The following is a 22,144-nucleotide window of genomic DNA, read 5'->3' on the forward strand; positions in this document are numbered from 1 at the left end:
GGCATTCTTGCAGTTGTTCTGATGAGTTCAAGACAAAAACTTCAACAAAACGTATTTTTTCAGCAATACTGGTTGAATATATGGGCTTCCCATTATCTACTACAACTTTGAAAAAGCATTTAATGAAAAAAAAACCATGTATCATGTTTAAAGATTTAAACACTGAGCAGACAGAACTGACCTGATATGGAAATGCTATTCTGCACAACAGATAACCTAGATTTTTCATCTTCTTCATGGTCGAGTAACGTTGATTTAATATATGTGGCTAATGTTTTAGATGGACTCCCTTCACACTTGTTTTCATCACAAACATGGGGCATGGTTCCATTGTTTCTCATCTCGTCAAATCTCTTGGCACACTGCAAATAATTTAAAGCTTGGCTTTAATAATAAACTCTAACATTTAAGCCCCTTCCAATTGTATCTCAAATCCTTTTTTCATAAAAAATATTCAACATCTTTGAATTTTAAAGAGAAGTAAAATTATAACAAGAAACAGACCATTTGTCCAACCAGTCTTTGCTTGCATTTATCCTTCACATAAGCAATAATTCCAATCCTATCTGATTACCTTTTTGTCATTTTCTCTTTATCGCCATTTACTTCAATCACCTAATCTTTTTAAAAGATGACAAGTCTTTGCTTCAAATCACAAAGTTTTCTACAGTATCACAAAACTTTGGCTAAAAAAATGTTTCTCTTGCTCTCTGCACCCCCTTATTATAGAGCCCTCAACGCCAAGAAACAGGTAAACTATTCTGCCCCATCCCTTCTTCGTTTTAAAACACCGGTTTCAAATAATTCCTCCTCCCAACTCTTCTCAAATACTTTAATACATAACTTTGCTTTTAAACAATTCAAGCATTCCCCTTGCTAATGCAAAATAATTTTTCATCTCCTTACCTCAACCTTAAAAATATTCAAAGACTCTGATTCCACGGCATTTTGAGGAAGTGTGTTCCAGACTCATGACCCGCAGAGAAAAAAATTCTCATCTGGTTTAAATGGGCGGCCCTTTAATTTTAAATAGTGACCCCTCGTTCTAGATTTTGCCACAAGAGGAAACATCCTTTCCACATCCACCCTGTACAAGACCCCTTAGGATATTATGGGTGCAATTTAATGGAAAGGTTTCCAAGTATGGTAGCGAGTGAGAACTGCCACGAGCTTCTGGACGGTAGGCCCAGAGAGGCCATCACCGCAAGAAAACATTAATTGATCCACTTAGCGAGACCCCATGGGCTTCACACTGCAAATCATGGTCCTGCCAGCTGATTTGCCGGGACCGGACTCGCCAGACCCCTGCTAACAAGGGAAAGCAGCATTTAAAAAAGAAATGTTGGCGCCAATGAAGGTGGCGATTGAGAAGCTGGTGGAGACCCAGAAGGCCCAAGGGGTGGCGATCCGTGAGGTGCAGCAAAAAGCCTCGGAGAACGAGGACGAGATCTTGGGCCTGGCGGTGAAGGTGGAGGCGCAGCACAAGATGTGGGCGGAAAAATTTGAGGACCTGGAGAATAGGTCGAGGAGGAAGAATCTTCGGATTCTGGGTCTCCCTGAAGGAGTGGAGGGGCCCGATGCCGGGGCATATATGAGCACGATGCTCAATTCGCTGATTGGCGTGGAAGCTTTCCTGAGGCCCCTGGAGCTGGATGGGGCTCATCAGGTCCTGGAAAGGGGACCCAAAGCCAACGAGCCGCCAAGGGCTGTAGTGGTGAGGTTCCACCACTTTATGGACAGAGAGTGTGTCCTGAGATGGGCCAAAAAAGAGCAGAGCAGCAGGTGGGAGAACACGGAGATCCGAATTTACCAGGACTGGAGTGCGGAGGTGGCTAAGAGGTCTGGTTTTAACTGGGCTAAGGCGGTGCTCCATCCGAAGGGGGTGAAGTTCAAGATGCTGCAGCCAGCGCGATTGTGGGTCACGTTCCAAGATCAGCACCACTATTTTGAAATGCCTGCTGAGGCATGGAACGTTATCCAGACTGAAAAGTTGGACTCAAACGGAGGGTCTGTCGTGGGGGATGTTTACTGTATTTACTGCGTTTGGGGAATGTTCTTTTTGTTTTGGTGCTGGGTGGGGATGGGTGAATGGATTTGATAAATGGGGGCTGTGGGAGAGTGTGGGCGTCGGTGATGGAGGGGCAGGGCCCCGCGGAGGAAGAGGGGGGTGGAGGTCCGGGGATGGGGAGTTGGGTTAAGGCAGCAAAAAAAAGCTGCGCCAGAGGGGGCGGGGCCGGCTCAGGAAGGCGCGGGCTTTTTCCCGCGTTAGGGAAGGATGGGGACGTGGCCGGGGGGGGCGGCTGGAGAGGAGCGCACACTGACTGCCAAGGGGTGGGGGGATTCTCACACTGGGGGGGGTTGATGGAATGGCGGGAGAGGCCGCGGTCAGCGGGAGTCAGCTGACTTACGGGAGTGTCATGGGGGGAGCAAAATGGCTAGATTAGGATCTAGCAGGGGGTGGGGGGGGGGGGGGGGGGGGACTGGGTTGCTGCTGCACTGGCCAAAGGGGAGCTGGAAGTAGGAGGTGTAGTCGGGCGGGGGTCCGCCGCCTGGGGGACTCGAGGGTGCGGGAGGCGTGGGCACGTGGCTGGCCCAGAAAAGGAGATGGCTAGTCGGCAGGTGGGGGGAGGGGGTAGCCCCCCGGTCCAGCTGATAACTTGGAATGTGAAGGGCCTGAACGGGCCAGTCAAGAGGGACCGGGTGTTCGTGCACTTAAAGGGACTGAAGGCAGACGTGGTTATGCTCCAGGAGACACATCTGAAGGTGGCAGATCAGGTTAGGCTGAAAAAGGGATGGGTCGGGCAGGTCTTTCATTCAGGGCTGGATGCGAAGAACAGAGGGGTTGCAATTCTGGTGGGGAACCGGGTGTCGTTCGAGGCACTGAATATTGCAGCTGATAATGGAGGTCGATATGTGATGGTGAGTGGTAGGTTGCAGGGGGTGCGGGTGGTACTGGTGAACGTACATGCCCCGAATTGGGATGATGCCGGATTTATGAAACGCATGCTGGGTCGGATTCCAGATCTGGAGGTAGGAAGTTTGATAATGGGGGGGGGGGGGGGGGGGGGGGGGGGGGGGGGCTTCAACACAGTGCTGGACCCAGCACTGGACCGTTCTAGGTCCAGGGTGGGTAAGAGGCCGGCTGCGGCCAAGGTGCTCAGGGGGTTTATGGACCAGATAGAGGGAGTGGATCCATGGAGGTTTGCCAGGACGCTGGCCAGGGAATTTTCCTTCTTTTCCCACATCCATTGAGCCTACTCCCGGATAGATTTTTTCATTTTGAGTAGGGCGCTAATCCCCAAAGTGGAGGGAACGGAATATTCGGCCATAGCCATCTCGGACCACACCCCACATTGGGTGGTGCTGGAGTTGGGGGAGGAGGGACCAGCGCCCGCTGTGGCGCCTCGATGTGGGACTGTTGGCGGATGAGGGGGTGTGCGGGCGGGTGCGGGGTGTATTGAAAGATACTTGGAGGCCAACGACAACGGGGAGGTGCAGGTGGGGGTAGTCTGGGAGGCGTTGAAGGCGGTGGTCAGGGGAGAGCTAATCTCCATTAGGGCCCACAGGAAGAAGAGAGAGAGGAGGGAGAGGTTGGTGGGGGAGATTTTCAGGGTGGACAGGAGTAATGCAGAAGCCTCCGAGGAGGGGCTACTTGGGGAGCGACGGAACCTCCAGACGGAATTCGACCTGATGACCACGGGGAAAGCAGAGGCACAGTGGAGGAAAGCGCAGGGGGCGGCGTATGAGTATGGGGAGAAGGCAAGTCGGATGCTGGCACATCAGCTTCGTAAGAGGAAGAGCAAGGGAGATTGGTGGAGTTAAGGATAGAGGGGGGAATACGGTGCGGAGTGCGGTGAGAATAAACAAGGTATTTAAGGACTTCAATGGGGATCTGTACAGGTCTGAGCCCCCAGCGGGAGAGGAGGGGATGCGACGATTCCTAGATCAGCTGAGGTTCCAGAGGATGGAGGAGGAGGAGGTGGCTGATTTGGGGGCGCCGATTGGGCTGGAGGAGCTGGTTAAAGGATTGGGGAGCATGCAGGCGGGGAAGGCCCCGGGGCCGGATGGGTCCCGGTTGAATTCTACAGGAAATACGTGGATCTGCTGGGCCCGTTGCTGGTGAGAACTTTTAATAAGGCGAGAGAGGGGGGGACCTTGCCCCCGACAATGTCCAGGGCGCTGATTTCTTTGATCTTGAAGCGGGACAAGGATCCATTGCAATGTTGGTCGTATCGACCGATCTCGCTCCTCAATGGTGACGCTAAGTTGCTGGCGATGGTGCTGGTTACGAGAATTGAGGACTGTGTCCCGGGGGTGATCCATGAGGGCCAGACGGGATTTGTGAAGGGTAGGCAGCTAAACACAAATGTGCGGAGGCTCCTCAATGTGATTATGATGCCCTCGGTGGAGGGGGAAGCGGAGGTAGTGGCAGCTATGGACGCGGAGAAGGCCTTTGATCGAGTGGAGTGGGAGTATCTTTGGGAAGTGTTGCGGTGGTTTGGGTTCGGGGAAGGGTTCATCAGTTTGGTCAGGCTGCTATATAGAGCCCCGGTGGAGTGCAGCTACGAACCTGCGGAGGTCAGAGTACTTTGGGCTGTACCGGGGGACGAGGCAGGGGTGCCCCTTATTGTTTGCACTGGCAATTGAGCCGCTGACCATGGCACTGAGGGAGTCCAGGAAATGGAGGGGATTGGTCGGGGGGGGGGGGGAGGAGAGAGAAGAGAGAGAGAGAGAGAGAGAGCGAGAGCGAGAGCGAGAGCGAGAGCGAGAGCGAGACGGGATGACACCGGGTGTCGTTGTATGCCGATGACCTGTTGTTGTATGTTGCGGATCCAGTGGAGGGGATGGCGGAGGTCATGCGGATCCTTAGGGAGTTTGGGGACTTTTCGGTGTATAAACTCAACATAGGGAAGAGTGAGCTCTTTGTGGTGCATTCAGGGGACCAGGGAAGGGGAATAGACGAGCTACCGCTGAAGAGTGCGGAAAGGAGCTTTCGGTACCTAGGGATCCAAGTAGCTAGAAGTTGGGGGGGCCCTGCACAAGCTCAATTTGACGTGGTTGGTGGAGCAGATGGAGGAGGATTTTAAAAGATGGGATATGCTGCCACTCTCACTAGCGGGTAGGGTGCAGTCGGTCAAGATGACGGTCCTCCCGAGGTTTCTCTTTGTGTTCCAGTGCCTTCCCATTTTGATCCCCAAGGCCTTTTTCAAACAGGTAAGCAGGAGCATCATGGGGTCTTATTCGCCCACACAAATCCCAAGGATGAAGAATGTTTTTCTGGAGCGTAGCAGGGACAGGGGGGGGACTGGCGCTGCCGAATTTGTGTGGCTATTATTGGGCAGTCAATGCGGCGATGATCCGTAAGTGGGTAATGGAGGGAGAGGGGGCGGCGTGGAAGAGGCTAGAGATGGCGTCCTGTGTGGGCATGAGCCTGAGGGCACTGGTGATGGCACCGCTGCCGCTCTCGCCGACAAGGTACACCACGAGTCCGGTGGTGGTGGCGACGCTGAAGATCTGGGGGCAGTGGAGGCGACACAGGGGCAAGGTGGGAACCTCGGTTTGGTCCCCGATTCGGGAGAACCATCGGTTAGTCCCGGGAAGGATTGATGGGGGGTTTCGGAGCTGGCATCGGACAGGGATTAGAAGAATGGGGGACCTGTTCATCGATGGGGCGTTTGCGAGCCTAGGGGCGCTGGAGGAGAAGTTTGGGCTACTGCCGGGGAATGCTTTCAGGTACATGCAAGTGAGGGCGTTTGTGAGACGGCAGGTGAGGGAATTCCCGCTGCTTCGGGACAGGGGGATTTCAGGTGTATGGGTTGGAGAAGGCAAGGTTTCGGCGATTTACCAGGAGCTGAAGGAAGAGGAGGAGGCCTCGGTGAAGGAGTTAAAGGGCAAGTGGGAGGAGGAGCTCAGGGAGGAGATAGATGAGGGTCTGTGGGCTGATGCCCTGAGTAGGGTTAATTCTTCCTTCTCTTGCACCAGGCTCAGCCTAATACAGTTCAAAGTTACTCACAGAGCGCATATGACAGGGGCGAGGTTGAGTAGGTTCTTTTGGGCGGAGGACAGATGTGGGAGATGCTCAGGGAGCCCGGCAAATCACATCCATATGTTCTGGTCGTGCCCGGCGCTGGATGGGTTTTACTAGGACTATGTCCAAGGTGGTGAACGCCCGAGTCAAGCCGAGCTGGGGATTAGCATTATTTGGGGTATCGGACGAGCCGGGAGTGCAGGAGGCGAAAGAGGCCGGTATTCTGGCCTTTGCAGCCCTGGTAGCCCGGCGGAGGATTTTGCTACTATGGAAAAATGCGAAGCCCCTAGTGTGGAAGCTTGGATCAATGACATGGCAGGGTTCATCAAGCTGGAGAGGATAAAGTTTGCTTTGCGAGGGTCTGTGCTAGGGTTCCTCAGGTGGTGGCAACCGTTCCTAGACTATCTCGCGCAGTGTTAGGAGGAGGTCAGCAGCAGCAGCAGCCCAGGTGCCGGGGGGGTTTCTTTTGGGGTGGTGTTTGGGAAAAGGTGGGGCGTTTTCCTATTTGTGTTTTTAAATGTTATATGGGGGGTTATTGTATATGGGGGGAATCCAATGTATAATTTCTGCTTGTTGTGTTCTTGTTTTTTTATTCTTGTTGGGGGGAGAGGTTTGTTGAAAATTTGTTGAAAAATTTGAAGAAATATATATATTTTTTTAAAACTTCCACTGGGCCACTGAGGTGAGTTTGCACTGGAACCTCCCCCCCCCCCCCCCCAATCCATAATCCCCTCCGTACCCATACATCCCACCCTCCCCCCAAAAGTCCCATCTCCCCCAAGCCTCTTCCCCCAATCCCCGAGACCACCCTCCTCTGCGATGAATCACGCCCGTGGCTAAAAGATGCCCCGTGTCCCCGCAGGAGAAATTGGCCCACAACTGACTGGAGGGGGCCCAGACGGGCGGTGGGGTGCCGGATATCAGAGTCCTCACCCCTATGGGGATCGGACCCTGGAAATCATGGGTGACCGAAGACAGAGCAGTGACCACCGTAGAAGTCAGCACACGGTGCAGAGGTGAGGATCTACCGGCCCCCACCCAGATGATCTGCCAAACGCGAGTTGTTAACGCCATGGTCTCCCAAAAGTTTTCATAAAATTCTACCGGGAAGCCATCTGGGCCCGGGACATTCACTCCCTGCATCGCCCCCACACCCTCCATCACCTCCACCAGTCCAATGGGTGTTCCCAACCCCCTCCACCAGGTCCTCCTCCACCTTGGGGAATTCCAACTTGTCCAGGAATTGCTGCATTCACACCTTCCTGGTCGGGAGCTCCAATTCATAAAGCCTCCTGTAAAACTCCTCAAATACCGCGTTAACCCCCACCGGGTCTAGCACCATTCTACCCCTCCCGTCCTTCACCCTTCCAATCTCCCTTGCTTCCAGAGTTGGTGGGCCAGCATCCTACTAACCTTCTCCCCATACACTGCCCCTCTGTCCCTACGCAACTGCCCTACTGCCAGGCCAAACTCTACCTGGTGCTTCTGCCTCTCCTTCAACAATCCTGCCTCCGGGGCCTCCGAATACCTACTGTCCACCCGCAGGATCTCGTCCACCAACCTTGCCATCTCTGCTTGCTCCTCCTTCTCCCCATGTGCCCGGATCGATATGAACTACCTCCTAACCACTACCTTGAGCGCCTCCCACAGCATGGCGGCCGAGACCTCACCTGTACCATTTAGTTCCACAAACCTCCAGATGGCGGCCCTCACCCACACACACCTAATCATCCGCTAACGAGCCTACATCCAGCCTCCACTATGGGCGTTGCCCCCTTCCCTCGCCCCCCTACCACAGTCCACTTGCAGGTCCACCCAATGCGGCGCGTGGTCTGAAACCCCGAGTCGGCCACCCCACCAATAACATCTTGCCCACCACAAAAAAAAAATCAATCCGAGAGTACATCCCAGGCATAATATATAAACTTTTATAGACATGGTGCTATTAGAATCAGATAAATGTCCTGTTCAATGGTGTAGTTTTATCACCAACTTTAAGAAAATAGTTAAGAGTTTATCTGGGAGTATGCAATTTTAGCAGGTCCCCAATTGCCAAATGAATACAGATTACAAATGAATTGCAAAGCTTCAAACACAAGAATAACAAAAAGCTATCGCTTAAAGCGCAATTTTTGGATAAATGTTGCAAATGGATATTAAATACTTCTTGTACACATTTGAGGAATAGATGAATAGTTAATTAAAGCAATCATTGAACAGAGGTGGAGTATCTTGTCCAATTCAAAGAAATGCTGAATTTGGTTATTCTAAAATATACACATCTCAGAACATCATCCAATTATTTGTACATTGCAGTATCTAATAATGATGCAAAATTTGTTTTACTATATTCTGGTGTAGTCTAATTAGTATTATTGGAAATGTAAGCATAAATTATCAGCATTGGCATTCACAGGTAATCAATTATGCTCCTAATTGGCAATCCCATGCCGAAATGCTGATTCTTTTTTTAGAAAATATTTTATTGAAGCATTTGTAATTTTCACAATTTAACCTGTTGACATTTCTAAAACACGAAATGCTGATTTTCCACACCTTCACGGTTTGCATCGTTTTCTTTTATGTTAAATTTATATGTTTTGTGACATATTTACTTCTAATATCCAGAGACCCTTTCCCATACTCGGTGTTGCAATAAGTCATGTCTTTTACCTGTTTATAACTAGTCAATTTCAATTCCTCCTCTACTCCCCTTTTCCTTCTGCACACCATCACTGTCATATTTGTACATCAAATTCAAATTTATTTCTATCTCCCTTACTTGTTCTTTCGGATTACTTTTATTTTCCTTTTGCCAGAACTCTTGTTTGCGAGTTGAAAATTAAACTTCATTTCCCTATTTATTCATTTTGTCAGATGCAGTTTTAACCATTGTGAAAGCATACCCGTTTTCCTCAGAACTGGTGTAAATACTGCACATAATCCTATGACTGACTCTTCTTCCCTTTCCATAATCCCTACCTTAGCATCTGGGAAGCAACAGACTCATTTGGATGCAAAGCCAGCCCAGACCGACAAAGAAAACTCTCGCTCCCCAAACCTCTCTAATGTATTGGAATGTCTCCAATTCAAGTTATGAAATCTTGAGCTCAGGTCATTAGAGTTGGAGCACTTCCTGAATATAATTTTAAATGTATTTTATTTATTCATTTGTGGGATGTGGTCGTCATTGGCAAGGTCAGCATTTATTGTCCATCCCTAGTTTCCATTAAGAAAAGGATGATGAAATATTGTATTGTATTCCATGTGGGACTTACTTCCGCTCGAACAAAAGAAAAATGAGTTGCATTGGCTATATGATTCCTCAAGCCTGCTTTGCCATTTAGTATCATTGCTGATCATATACCTTAACAACTTTCCCGATCGTTATAGCGTCTAAAATCTATTAATCTCAGTCTAAATAAAAATGTACCTCCTAGCCCATTTATAATTTAAACTAAGATAAGTTGCTCCTCCTTCTGCCTTCTGCTTCTAACTTCCACCCCATCCAAACTCAATCTGCCACATCAATTTGTGTGCTCTCTGCCCAAGCGAATAAAATTTATTATATTGTATGTGAAAAGTACTCTCCCAAATTTCACTTTTTAATGGCCTAGCTCTAATTTAAATTTGTCTAAATTCCTCCACCAGAGGAAATAATTTCTCTTCATCTACCCTAGCAAACACGTTTAACTTTTTTAATATCTTGGGCACTAGTAACGGCACCGCTGCCGTTCTCGCCGGCACAATACACCACAAGCCCGGTGGTGACGGCAGCGCCGAGGGTCTGGGGTCAGTGGAGGAGGCACAGGAAGGAGGAGGGGGCCTCAGTTTGGACCCCGATACGGAACAACCATAGATTTGCTCCGGGCAAGATAGACGGGGGGGGGGGGGACCTGGCCCCGGGAAGTGCTTTCAGGATACCTCCAGGTGCAAGATTTTCTCAAAAAACAAGTGGGGACATTTCCGCTGCTACCCCCTCGAAGGATACAGGACAGGGTAGTGTCTGGCATCTGGGTAGGAGAGGGGAAGGTGTCGGACATATATCAGGAGCTGCAGGTGGCGGAGGAGCTGAAGGGCAAGTGGGAGGAGGAGTTAGACGAGATGCTAGAGGAGGGCCTGTGGGCTGATGGCCTGGGCAGGGTGAATTTGTCCACATCATGTGCCAGGCTCAGTTTAATTCAGTTCAAGGTGGTGCACCAGGCTCACATGACGACGGCGAGAATGAGCAAGTTTTTTGTGGTAGAGGACAGGTGCGCGAGATGTGCAGGGAGTCCAACAAACCATGTCCATATGTTTTGGACATGCCCGGCACTTAAAGAATTCTGACAGGGCTTCGCAAGGGCTATGTCCAGGATTTTGGACACGCGGGTGAAGTAGAGTCCAACAATAGCGATCTTTGGGGCATCTCCATTAGGTCACCCTCAATCTTGCATACGTGAGGAATATAATTTACCACTCTAAGGGTCCCTGCGCACTCTCTCTCCCTGGTTCCCCGCGCTCCCTCCCTCCCTGGTCTCTCTCTCTCCCTCCCTGGTCCCCATGCTCTCTCCCTCCCTGGTCCCCGCTCTCCCTCCCTCCCTGGTCTCCGCGCTCTCTCCATCCCTCCCTGGTCCCTGCGCTCTCTCCATCCCTCCCTGGTCCCCGCGCTCTCTCCATCCGTCCCTGGTCCCCACGCGCTCTCCATCCGTCCCTGGTTCCCGCGCTCTCTCCATCCCTTCCTGGTCCCCGCGCTCCCTCCCTCCCTTGTCTCCATGCTACCTCCCTCCCACCCTGGTCCCCGCGCTCCCTCCCTCCCTGGTCAAAATTTTTTTTTTAAACCACTTAAGCACGATTATCATTCGGGTGAACCTTCTCTGCACCTCATCCAAGGCAAACGTTTCTTTCCTGAGGTGCGGTGACCAAAACTGAATGCAGTGCTCCAGATGGAACAGAATGTCAACTTATTGGCTGGAATTTTTCAACCATTCTTGCCGGCGGGATCTCCTAGTCCCATCTATGTTGAACCCCTGCTGCAGGTCTTCCAGTGGCAGAGGGAGAATACAACGGGAAATCCTACTGGCAGTGGCAGAACCAGATGATCCCGCCACTGCGAAATTCGGGGGAGGGGGGGGGGGGGGGGGCGGCAAATCCCTCCATTGTTTCCAAAATGATAGAAAAGTCTCTTTGTAGTTAAGTTGATGAAAATTATTGTTAGGTCTTAAGTGAACAAAGTTTTAAGGAGACCGTAAGGACATAGAACAGTACAGGCCCTTCGGCACACAATGTTGTGCCGACCATTTATCCTAATCGAAGATCAACCTAGAGTTGTGTATATGCATATCCTTTCTTTCATATAATGTATTAAGTTATTTCCCATCTTAATGATAGATTGGCATTAGGAAACTGGCTTTTAATTATATTTAACTAATTATTTAATTTATATCTTTGGAAAAACTTTAGTGAAAAAGAAACATATTGCACCTGATTTTCAAAAAGATATCCATCCTAAATTAGTTCTAACCACTGAGAAACGAATATTAATCTATTACTTTATAAAACAATTAGAAACCATAATTGCAATATATGACCTTATTGAAAATGATGCCTGGATCTGAAGACAAATTTCTATGTATGTAAGGATTTATATGTTAGGAAGCCAGATTGCTTTATAGCATTTCCATGAAATCAATCTTACAGGCAACCAACCAGCCTTTGAGAAAAACTAGTAATACTGTCAAGAATAATCAATTGTATTTGTTAATTCAAAGTTTCAGTGTATTATTCTTTATTTCTGATTGCAAAAGTAGAAAACTGTTTATACTGCAAAGGTAAAACAGTAACTTACAGTACCTGCTTGGCTGTGACTCCTGGTATGAGTTTAGCTACACTTTCCCAGTTGATAGTCTTGGACTGGGCTACTCCTAACAAAGAGCGGAGAATCATATCCAGCACCAATCCTTGGTTCTCATAAAGAAATGGGACACTTACTGAACACGTGTGACTCATCTTGTTTTCTACTAAACTGAGAAAAAGTAGCAATTTAGTTAAAAATGTTAACAAGTACGGTCAGCAGCATTACCAGTTAATACAGGCAGCCCTAGTTGGATTTGAGCTTTGTTAATTTGGCATTACCGGCTACAAGTTTAAAAAACACTTTGGTGTTCTTTGTGTGAGAAGCACAAGTATCTTTTATTAATGAGGTTCATCAACTAGATAATGTACATATAATTAATTTATAGAAATAATTGTACTTAACTGACAGAACTTCATCTGATATCGCAACAAATTGAAACTAACTTAGTTAAGTTTACTTACATTTGCATTGGAGTGTGTCAATAATATTTGATGCATACAGGGGAGGTGTTGTTGACTGAACATATAATGATTTAAATTTGGAGAGGACAAGCAAAAGATGAGAATTCTTCCTTTTCTTTTTAAATATTTTTTATTCTCCTTTTTCACATTTTCTCCCAAATCTACACCCAACAATAAACAATAATCAGTAACGAATGTAATGTCAATCCCCATATCAATAACAACGATCCCATCCTCCCACCAAATCCCAGCCCACATGTTAACATAAACAAATGACAAAAAGGATTCAGGAATCACCCATAGCCACCATTAACACATACAGTCCCCCTCCCCCCAACCCTCCCAGCCCCCAACCCCCTAATGTTCGATGTGATGCAATTCTCCAAAGTGCATAATGAATAACGCCCATGAATTGTAGAACCCCTCCATCCTTCCCCTCAGTTCAAATTTGACCTTTTCAAGCATCAAGAATTCCAGCAGGCCCCTCGCCACTCCAGGGCACAGGATGGAGAGGTTGATCTCCACCCTAACAGGATCCGCCTACAACGAGGCGAAGGCTACAACATCTGCCTCCGCGCCCGTTTCCAACCCCGGCTGGTCCGACACCCCGAATATAGCCTCCCGAGGGTCGCACACATCCTCTACCCCCTCAAAGAGTCGGCTCATCCTCGCCCTTGTAAGGTACGCTCTATACACCACCTTCAGCTGTATCAGCCCTAACCTCGCACACGAGGTGGAGGCGTTCACCCTCCGGAGCACCTCACACCAGAACCCCTCCTCCATGCCCTCTGCCAACTCTTCCTCCCACTTTACCTTGATCCATTCTAGCAGCGCCTTCTCCTCCTCCAAAATAGCCCCGTAAACCACCGATACTACCCCCTTCTCCAGTACCCCTGTCGTCAGCACCTCCTCCAGCAATGTGAAAGCTGGATCTGCTTGGAAGCTCTGTATCTCCTTTCTGGCAAAGTAAAAGTTGATAACTCTGACACCAAAAATAGTGTGTGCTCTTCCCAGGACAAATTCTCAACAATCGTTTATTACTTTTAGCAATTAAAAGGAGGATAAATATTCATGCTCTTATACACATTTTTATGAGTCCAATGGGTGGACAGGGTACCCACTCTCAGATGCTCATTATGCTACTTAATGCAGACATTAGTTGACATGCAAGTGTGAAGAACTGCCAATCTCTTGCCTCCTTTTGCTGTTGGTTAACTTTCCTCACTGCACAACCAAGATTGGGCACAATCATGATCGGGATCTTACCACATGTAAAGCTCCAATTTATTTTCACATTAATACATCATGTAGCATGTTGATTCATAGAATTTACAGTGCAGAAGGAGGCCATTCAGCCCATCGAGTCTGCACCGGCTCTTTGAAAGAGCACCCTAGCCCACATCTCCACCCTATCCCCATAACTCAGTAACCCCACCCAACACTAAGGGCAATTTTGAACACTAAGGGCAACTTAGCATGGCCAATCCACCTAACCTGCAAATCATTGGACTGTGGGAGGAAACCGGAGTACCCGGAGTAAACCCACGCACACACAGGGAGAACGTGCAGACTCGGCACAAACAGTGAACCAAGCCAGGAATCGAACCTGGGACCCTGGTTCGCCATGGTTTTATTTTATTTGAACTAATAGCTATCCATTCTTATTTCCCCCTGAATGTTGCCAGAATGTTATCTGTTCAATCATTGATGATACCATCTCAAAAAAAAATGTTTAGATTGACACTACTGGCAAAAAGTGGTGGATGCATATGCCACCAACGGTTGACCAAGCATATATAGTGCAGATATGATCAACCACAAAGCAAACAGGAGATTGCAAACCTGCCCACCTAGTCTGTTTTAGTGACTAGACGATAGTTGATAAAGCACTGGAACTTTAAATTATGATCCAAGTACAAAACCTTTTTTCAAGATTATAGTTTTCAATTATATGAAACATATTTGTAGCTGCTTTCATATTAATTTAAATATTATAAATACTTAGATACTTTCAACATATTATCAGCACATTTACATTCCGATCATTGTTCATTTCACGTGACTAGACCATTTAAACATTCAGACTTTCTTTGCAGCCACAGTAGTTTATATTTTTATTGGCTAGTTACAGAGCTCCAAAATGTGTTTATTCAAAGGCATTTAGATGCACAGGAGGCCATTCAGCCCAGTATTGGTGTTGGGTCTTTACAACAACAACTTGCATTTACACACCTTTAACATAGTAAAATAGCCCAAGGGCCACAAGAATATCGTCAAATGAAATTTGATACCAAGCCCTGTGAAGAGATATTAGATGAGCAAAGGTGTGGTCAAAAAGGTAGGTTTTCGTCTTAAAGGAGGAAAGAGGCGGAGAGATGTGGGAAGAGAATTCTTTGCTTGAGAATACCACAGCTAATCATAATGTCTGAAGCTCTTCCCCAAGTTTACCTTTCCCTGGTTCAAGTATTTATCCACTTTTTCTCACAATAATTCAATAATTACTGCTTCAACTACTTCCTGTGGCAAAGCACTCTATTCACTCAAGCCAAAGAAATTTCTGATCACTCTCTTCAATCTTACTGACATTAAAAATTGGCTCGCAAACCAAAGAAATCATAATTCCTTATTCACTCTACCAACACCTTCATAACTTTAGAAATTCAATCTATTCTTAGCCTTCTTTGCTCCAGTGGAAATGGTCTATTCACCAGAGAGATTGATGAAGGTAGTGCAGTAGATGTTGTGTATATGGACATCGAAAAGACATTGATGAAATGTCACAAAGACCAAGAATGAGGCTGAACATAGAAAGTTTAGAGAGGAAGTGAAGAGCAAAGTAAGAGATGCAAAGAGCACCTCCCATTGACAGACGCACGATGTGATGAAACGCCAGTCACACCAGAACGAGAGGGACCAACAAGCCGCACATGGGGCTCCCCTTCACCAGGGAGCTACGGTAGCTCAAGGAAGAGATAAAGAGAGAGATAAAGCGGCAGTAAGGATGGCAGTCGTGGAGGCCCTGGCCACCATGCAGGTGGCCCTGGACAAGGCAGAGAACCAACTGGAGGCCCAGGGGATCACCATCAAGGAATTGGAAAAAGCGTCAACAGACCAGAGAGACAGGATCATCACCCTGGAGACTGAGATAGTGAGGTGGTGGTGATGCAGGGAAGTCTAAAGGGGAAAATAAGGACCAAGAGAACCGGTCACAGCACCAAAACCTAAGGGTCTTATGGAAGGAACCAGACCGAAGGCTATGTACTATGTGGTGCTTTGTACTATGTGGCTCAAACACTGAGAAACCTGGTGGGAAGGGATAGCTTCCCCAACCAGCTAGAGGTAGAAAGAGCCCACAGGTCATTACAGCCGAAACCCAAGGCCAGAGAGAAGCAGAGGGCGATTATTGCAAAATTGCACTGGTGCCAAGACCGGGAAAAGAATCCTGCGCTGGTCCAGGCAAACAAAAGCCTACAACTGGAAAGGACACCAGATCAGGATCTATCAAGACATTGGGGCAGACCTGACCAAGCGCCAGGCGGAGCTCAACAGAGCCAAGGAGGTCCTGTAAAAAAGCAAAGTGAAATTTGGGATGCTGTACCCGACCAAATTCCAGGGCAGGAAGCATTACTTCACGGCCCCTGCGGACACAGACAAATTCATCCAGGAGAACGAGCTGGGAAGATAGCCACAAAGGCAGTGGTGAAAAGACCAACCGGAGGGACTAAAATGATCCAAGAGATACTTTGCACGGGTCTGTACCACCTCGCTCTGAACCTGGGAGCCAAAATGTAGAAAGGAAGGGGAGAGGGTAGCAGAGCACAGGTGAGCGCAGGAGAGGGTGAGGAGGAAAATGAGTGGGGTGCTATGTAGTGGACAAAGGATAGGCTTAAAACTGACCCCAGGAAAGTGGGGGGAACCACACCAGCACGAAAGCTAGCACGATAGGGGTGGAGGGGGGGGGCATGGCATGGCATATCTCCCGCTAGGGAGAGAGCCCCTGGCGACAGGGGTGACTGCACTAGAGAGGATGCGGAAGAAATTCACCAGGATGTTGCCTGGGCTGGAACATTTCAGCAATCAAGAGGCTGGATAGGCTGTGGTTGTTTTCCTTAGATCAAAGAAGGCTGAGGGGACCTCATAGAGGTGTACAAAATTAAGAGGGGTATTTATAGGGTAGATAGGAAGAAACTTTCCCCTTAGTGGAGAGGTAAATAACCAAGGGGCATAGATTATAAGTAAGGAACAGGAGATTTAGAGGGGAATTGAGGAAAAACATTTTCACACAGAATGTGGTGGAATCTGGAACACACTTCCTGAAAAGGGTGATAGAGGCAGGAAACCTCACAACATTTAAGAAGCATTTAGATGAGCACCTGAAAATAGTATAAAAGGCTACATATAAAGTGCTGGAAAATGGGGTTAGAATAGAATATGGCTGACACAATGGGCTGAAGGGCCTTGTCCTGTGCTGTAAAACTCTATGACTCTCTATGCACTATGGTAGAGGCAGATTCAGTCATAACTTCCAGAACAGAATTGAATGACTATCAATGGAGAAAAGGTTTGTAGGGCTATGAGGAAAAAGCAGGGCTGTGGGACGAGCTGTGTTGCTCTTGCAGACAGCCAGCTCAGACAACAGGCTGCGTGGCCTGCTTTTGTGCCGTAACCAATAACAGACCTATTCCGAAATAGAAGTATATGGTTTGAAAGAAGCAGTGATAACTTGGGTATGCAATTGGCTAAAGACTAGGAGACTGGGAGGGGTGGTAAACAGGTATTTTTTTAAAAAACTGTTTCCCAGGAGTCATTAATAAGACAATTGTTTTCTTTGCTATCCATAAATAACCTGAATTGGAATATAGGAAGAACAACTTCCTATATTCAGCACGAGGCAGCACGGTAGCATTGTGGATAGCACAATTGCTTCACAGCTCCAGGGTCCCATGTTCGATTCCGGCTTGGGTCACTGTCTGTGTGGAGTCTGCACATCCTCCCTGTGTGTGCGTGGGTTTGCTCCGGGCGCTCCGGTTTCCTCCCACAGTCCAAAGGTGTGCAGGTTAGGTGGATTGGCCATGATAAATTGCCCTTAGTGTCCAAAATTGCCCTTAGTGATGGGTGGGGTTACTGGGCTATGGGGATAGGGTGGAGGTGTTGACCTTGGGCAGGGTGCTCTTTCCAAGAGCCGGTGCAGACTCGATGGGCCGAATGGCCTCCTTCTGCACTGTAAATTCTATGAAAACTTCAAAGTTTGTGGATGATACAAAACTTAACAACATTGCGAACAATCAGGATAGCAACTGACTTTTAGAGGGCATGGACTGATGAAATGGACAGACAGATGATAAATGCAATTTCTGATAATAATGCATAAAGTAAAGCATTTTAGGATCATCATAGAATTTACAGTGTAGAAGGAGGCCATTCGGCCCATCAAGTCTGCATCGGCCCTTGGAAAGAGCAGCCTACTTATCCTCCACCCTATCCCCATAACCCAGTAACTCCACCTAACCTTTTTGGACATGAAGGGCAATTCAGCATGGCCAATCTACATAATCTGCACATCTTTGAACTGTGGGAGGTAACCGGAGCACCTGGAGGAAACCCACGCACACACGGGGAGAACAGGAGTAACCCAAGCTGGGACTCGAACCTTGGACCTTGGAGTTATGAAGCAACAGTTCTGACCACTGTGCTACAGTGCCACCCGGAGAAACAACTTGATGAGGCAGGATGATCTATATACTATTTTGATCGGGGATGCAAGAGCAGTGGGATAGGGGACGGTGGTGGATGTTCATAAATCCCCGAACGTAGGAAGGCAAGTTGATAATGCAGTTAAGCATATCATATATTTGGCTTTGTAGCTAGGGGCATTGAATACAAAAACAAGGAAATCATGCTAGTCACTGCATAGTCCTCATCTCAGTATTGTGCATAAATCTGAGTAACAGACTTTAGGAAGGGTGTCAGGGCTTGAAGTATAGGTAGTTTATCAAAAATGATACCAGGAATGAGGAAATTCAGTCATCTGGGGAAGCTTGAATTGCTCTCATCAGTGAGGAAGGTTATGGAGAGACCCAATAGAGGAAATCAAGTTGAGGGGCTTTAATAGTGCAGGTCTGGTGAAACTGTTTCCTTGAGCAATTGGCTGATATAAAGTAGTCAAAGATTTTTTTTTAAACTTGGCCGAAGAACTAACCAGGATACGGAAATCAATACAGGTAGAGAGGGTAGTTATGATCTGGAACACACTTCCTCAGAATCAGATTGCAAGGGGCAGCACAGTGGTTAGCACTGCTGCCTCACGACACCGAGGTCCCAGGTTCGATCCCGGCTCTGGGTCACTGTTTGTGTGGAGTTTGCACATTCTCCCCGTGTCTGCGTGGGTTTCCTGCGGGTGCTCCGGTTTCCTCCCACAGTCCAAAGATGTGCAGGTTAGGTGGATTGGCAGTGCTAAATTGCCCTTAGTGTCCAAAAAAACATTAGGTTGGATAACGGGGATAGGTTGGAAGTGTGGGCTTAAATGGGGTGCTCTTCCAAGGTCCGGTGCCTGGGCCGAATGGCCTCCTTCTGCACTGTAAATTCTATCTATGAAGGTGTGTTGGCCACGCTAAATTGCCCCTTAATTGGAAAAAAGTAATTGGGTCCTCTAAATTTTTTTAAAAATCAGATTGCAAGGGAAATTTTAAAAGGCATTAGACATGCATTTCCATTCCAATTCTCTTCCTGCACCTACCTAATGGTGTACTCAGGCATACTTTCATCTTTTCCATAGCTTGTAATTCCTGAACCAGGTCATTAGTCTGTTGCCAGAGGCTTATAGCTTGTGGGGCATCACTGCACATCAAGCATGGCCGACCAGGAGTCTCTCCCGCTCTTACAGCCAGCCACTGGCATGTTGAAGGAGTCGCAGGTTGACACTCAACCTGACTGGCCGTGTTATGAATGCACCTTCCTTGGTCATAGAATCATATCATAGAATTTACAGTGCAGAAGGAGGCCATTTGGCCCATCGAGTCTGCACCAGCCGTTGGAAGGAGCACCCTACTTAAGCCCACGCCTCCACTCTATCCCCCTAACCCAGTAACAACACCTAACCATTTTGGACACTAAGGGCAATTTAGCATGGCCAATCTACCTAACCTGCACATTTTTGGACTGAGGAATTCGGAGAACCCAGAGGAAACCCACGCAGACACGGGGAGAATGGGAGGCCGCATCGCTCACAGCAGAAGAAATGACCAAGGTGATGGCTGTGGAACTTGAAAAACAGTTCACAAAGCACATGGAAGCGACGAAGAAGGAGATGGGTGCGGTATTGAAAGTGCTGGTGGAGGAGGCGATTGTCCTGGTGAGGGCGGTGGTATCAAGCGCAGTGGCGGAGGTGCGGGAGCAAGGTGAGACACTGAAGGAAGTGGAAGAGGCATTATCGCAGCACAGTGATCAACTCCCCTCGATGGGGAAGGAGTTGCGGAGGGTGATAAAGACCAACAAGGGTCTGCGAGAGAAAATGGAAGACCCGGAAAACAGATCCAGGCGACAGAATCGGAGGATTGTGGGTCTGCCCGAAGGGGTGGAAGGCCCGAGGCCGACGGAGTATTTTGCCACGATGTTGGCGAAGCTATTAGGGAGGGGACGATCCCTCCCGATATGAACTGGATCAGGCTCATAAGTCGTAGAGGTCTAGACCAAAGGTGAGCGAGCCGCCAAGAGTAATAACTGTGTTTCCGTAGGTATAGCGTGAAAGAGAAAGTCCTGTGCTGGGCAAAGCTAAAGCGGGAGATGCAGTGGGCTGGAGTTGGTATACGTATACACTAGAGCTGGCGAGGAGGCGGGCTGCCTTCAACCGGGTGAAGAAGGCACTGTACATCAGCAAGGTGCAGTGCGGCATAGTATATCCAGCTAAGTTGAGGGTGACCTACAATTCCAAGGACTTTTATTTTGGGACGGCGGAAGCAGCAGAGGAGTTTGCGAAGGCAGAAGGACTGTGGCAGAATTGAGAATTGGTCGTGTACCGATGTAGCCTCGTGTAACTTTATTTTTTCACTGCGTGTTGGTGTCTGTACAAAATGAGTCAACGCTGTATATATTTGGACAAGGGAAGAGATGGGACTTGTATTTGCAATGATGGTTCTTTGGGGCTTGGGTGTGTATGCGGGGGTTGTGTGCCAAAGGGGATTTCTTGGTTTTCCTGGGACCGGGCAAGGGGGAAGGAGACCCGGGCGGGGGCCTCCACGCTGGCCGGTTTAAGCTGGCCAGTGAACGGGAGCAAGGTTTTTTTTTGGGGGGGGGGCTGCTGCGGCCTTCGGAGCCTGGTAGAAGAGATTCCGGTGAGTCTAGCCAGGGTGAAAAGTTGGGGGAAGGAGACGAGGTTGGGGGGAGGAGTTTACAAGAGGAAGTGGAGGGGTGGAGTCTTGGGGGGGGGGGGGGCAGTGTCTACAATTCATGGGTGTCATTCACTGTACTCTTTTGGGGATTGGATGGCATTGAGTATTGGGGGGGGGGGGGGGGGCTGTATATGTCAATGGTGACCATAGGCGATTCCTGATTCCTTTCCTTTTTCTTTATTTTCCCACCTTGGGAGGGTTTGTTTTATTTGATGCTTGTATTGTCAGATGGGCTGTTGTTTGGGGTGGTGGGAGAATGGGATCGTTGTTGTTGATAAGGGGATTGACATTGTATTTGTCACCGTTTACTGTTTGTTGGTGGGGTGTAAATTCTGAAGAAAATGTGAAAATGGAGAATAAAAATATTTTTTTAAAAAGACACGGGGAGAACGTGCAGACTCTGCACAGATAGTGACCCAAGCCGGGAATCGAACCCTGGACCCTGGAGCTGCGAAGCAACAGTGCTAACTACTGTCCTGGGGTGGGACTCAAACCCAGAGCTTCTGCTTCAAAAGTAGGGACACTACCCACTGCGCCACAAGACCACCAGACATGTATTTGAAGAGAGTTATAGGAAAAAGTATGAGTGTAAGATTAATCTGAACTATCCTTTCAAAGAACTGCCACAGGCAGGTGGGACCGAATGCCTCCTTCTATAATGCAAGATTCCATAATTCTATTTCAGATTTTTTTTCCCCACAAGTACAATTTCCATCCTTGGTGTCATTCTGGCCATTCTTTATACATTCTCTGTGCCTTAATATCCTTTCTCTAATGGGTCCCTAAAACTACATATGCTCTAACCATTGCTGATCTATGATTACCTCTTTATTTTTGTAGTCTCTATTTATAACATTCAAAACTATGTGCTTCATTATCAGAAAACATAGTAAGCTATTATAGCTCAGTACTGGTTAACAGTTAGGATCCTAAATGTTACCATTTGACACAACATATTATATATTCATCATTTAATTTATAATCTAGAAGCATGGACTAATAATCCAGAGAACCTGGTAAATCACTCCATTGTATAGGACAGGGGAGGCGAGGAATGGGCAATAAATATTGGGCAGATCATGAAAATAAATAACAATATACATATATATTCAATGTACCTCTACACATTACTAGAAAAGTAGTCTCTATGCATTAAAACATCAGATTGTCATTTTGCTGTAAATGGGGCCAAGAGGTTAGAAAAATGGAATTTCAAGTGAGAAATTTTCAGACGATGCAAAACTTTCAAGTATTGTGAACAGAAGGAGAATCGTGTAGCACTTAAAAAGGTATAGGCAGGCTGGTGGAATGGAAAAGTGGCAGATAAAATTAAATGCAGAGAAGTGTGAAGTGATTCACTTTGGTAGGAGGAATGCAGACAATATAAAAAAAGGCTATAATTCTAAAAAGGGGGTAGAAGCAGAGAAACCTG

General features: G+C 47.8%; 1 protein-coding gene across 8 annotated transcripts in view; it reads right to left on the reverse strand.

Moving 5' to 3' along the window:
• sanbr (SANT and BTB domain regulator of CSR) overlaps positions 1 to 22,144 on the reverse strand; it is a 268,809-nt gene that overhangs the window by 244,665 nt on the left and 2,000 nt on the right. For 4 of the 8 annotated variants that reach the window (XM_072507795.1, XM_072507790.1, XM_072507789.1 and 1 more), the window contains exons 2-3: positions 11,861 to 12,032; positions 182 to 362 (exon numbers count right to left, since the gene is read on the reverse strand). In XM_072507795.1, the coding sequence (XP_072363896.1) occupies positions 182 to 362; positions 11,861 to 12,016 (337 nt within the window). In that variant the 5' untranslated portion in view covers positions 12,017 to 12,032. Of the gene's footprint in view, positions 1 to 181; positions 363 to 11,855; positions 12,033 to 22,144 lie in introns of those variants that run through there. The other 4 variants (XM_072507794.1, XM_072507791.1, XM_072507788.1 and 1 more) reach the window with 3 other exon arrangements.

Source organism: Scyliorhinus torazame, chromosome 1, assembly GCF_047496885.1.
Source record: "Scyliorhinus torazame isolate Kashiwa2021f chromosome 1, sScyTor2.1, whole genome shotgun sequence".
NCBI classification, from domain to species: Eukaryota; Metazoa; Chordata; class Chondrichthyes; order Carcharhiniformes; family Scyliorhinidae; genus Scyliorhinus; species Scyliorhinus torazame.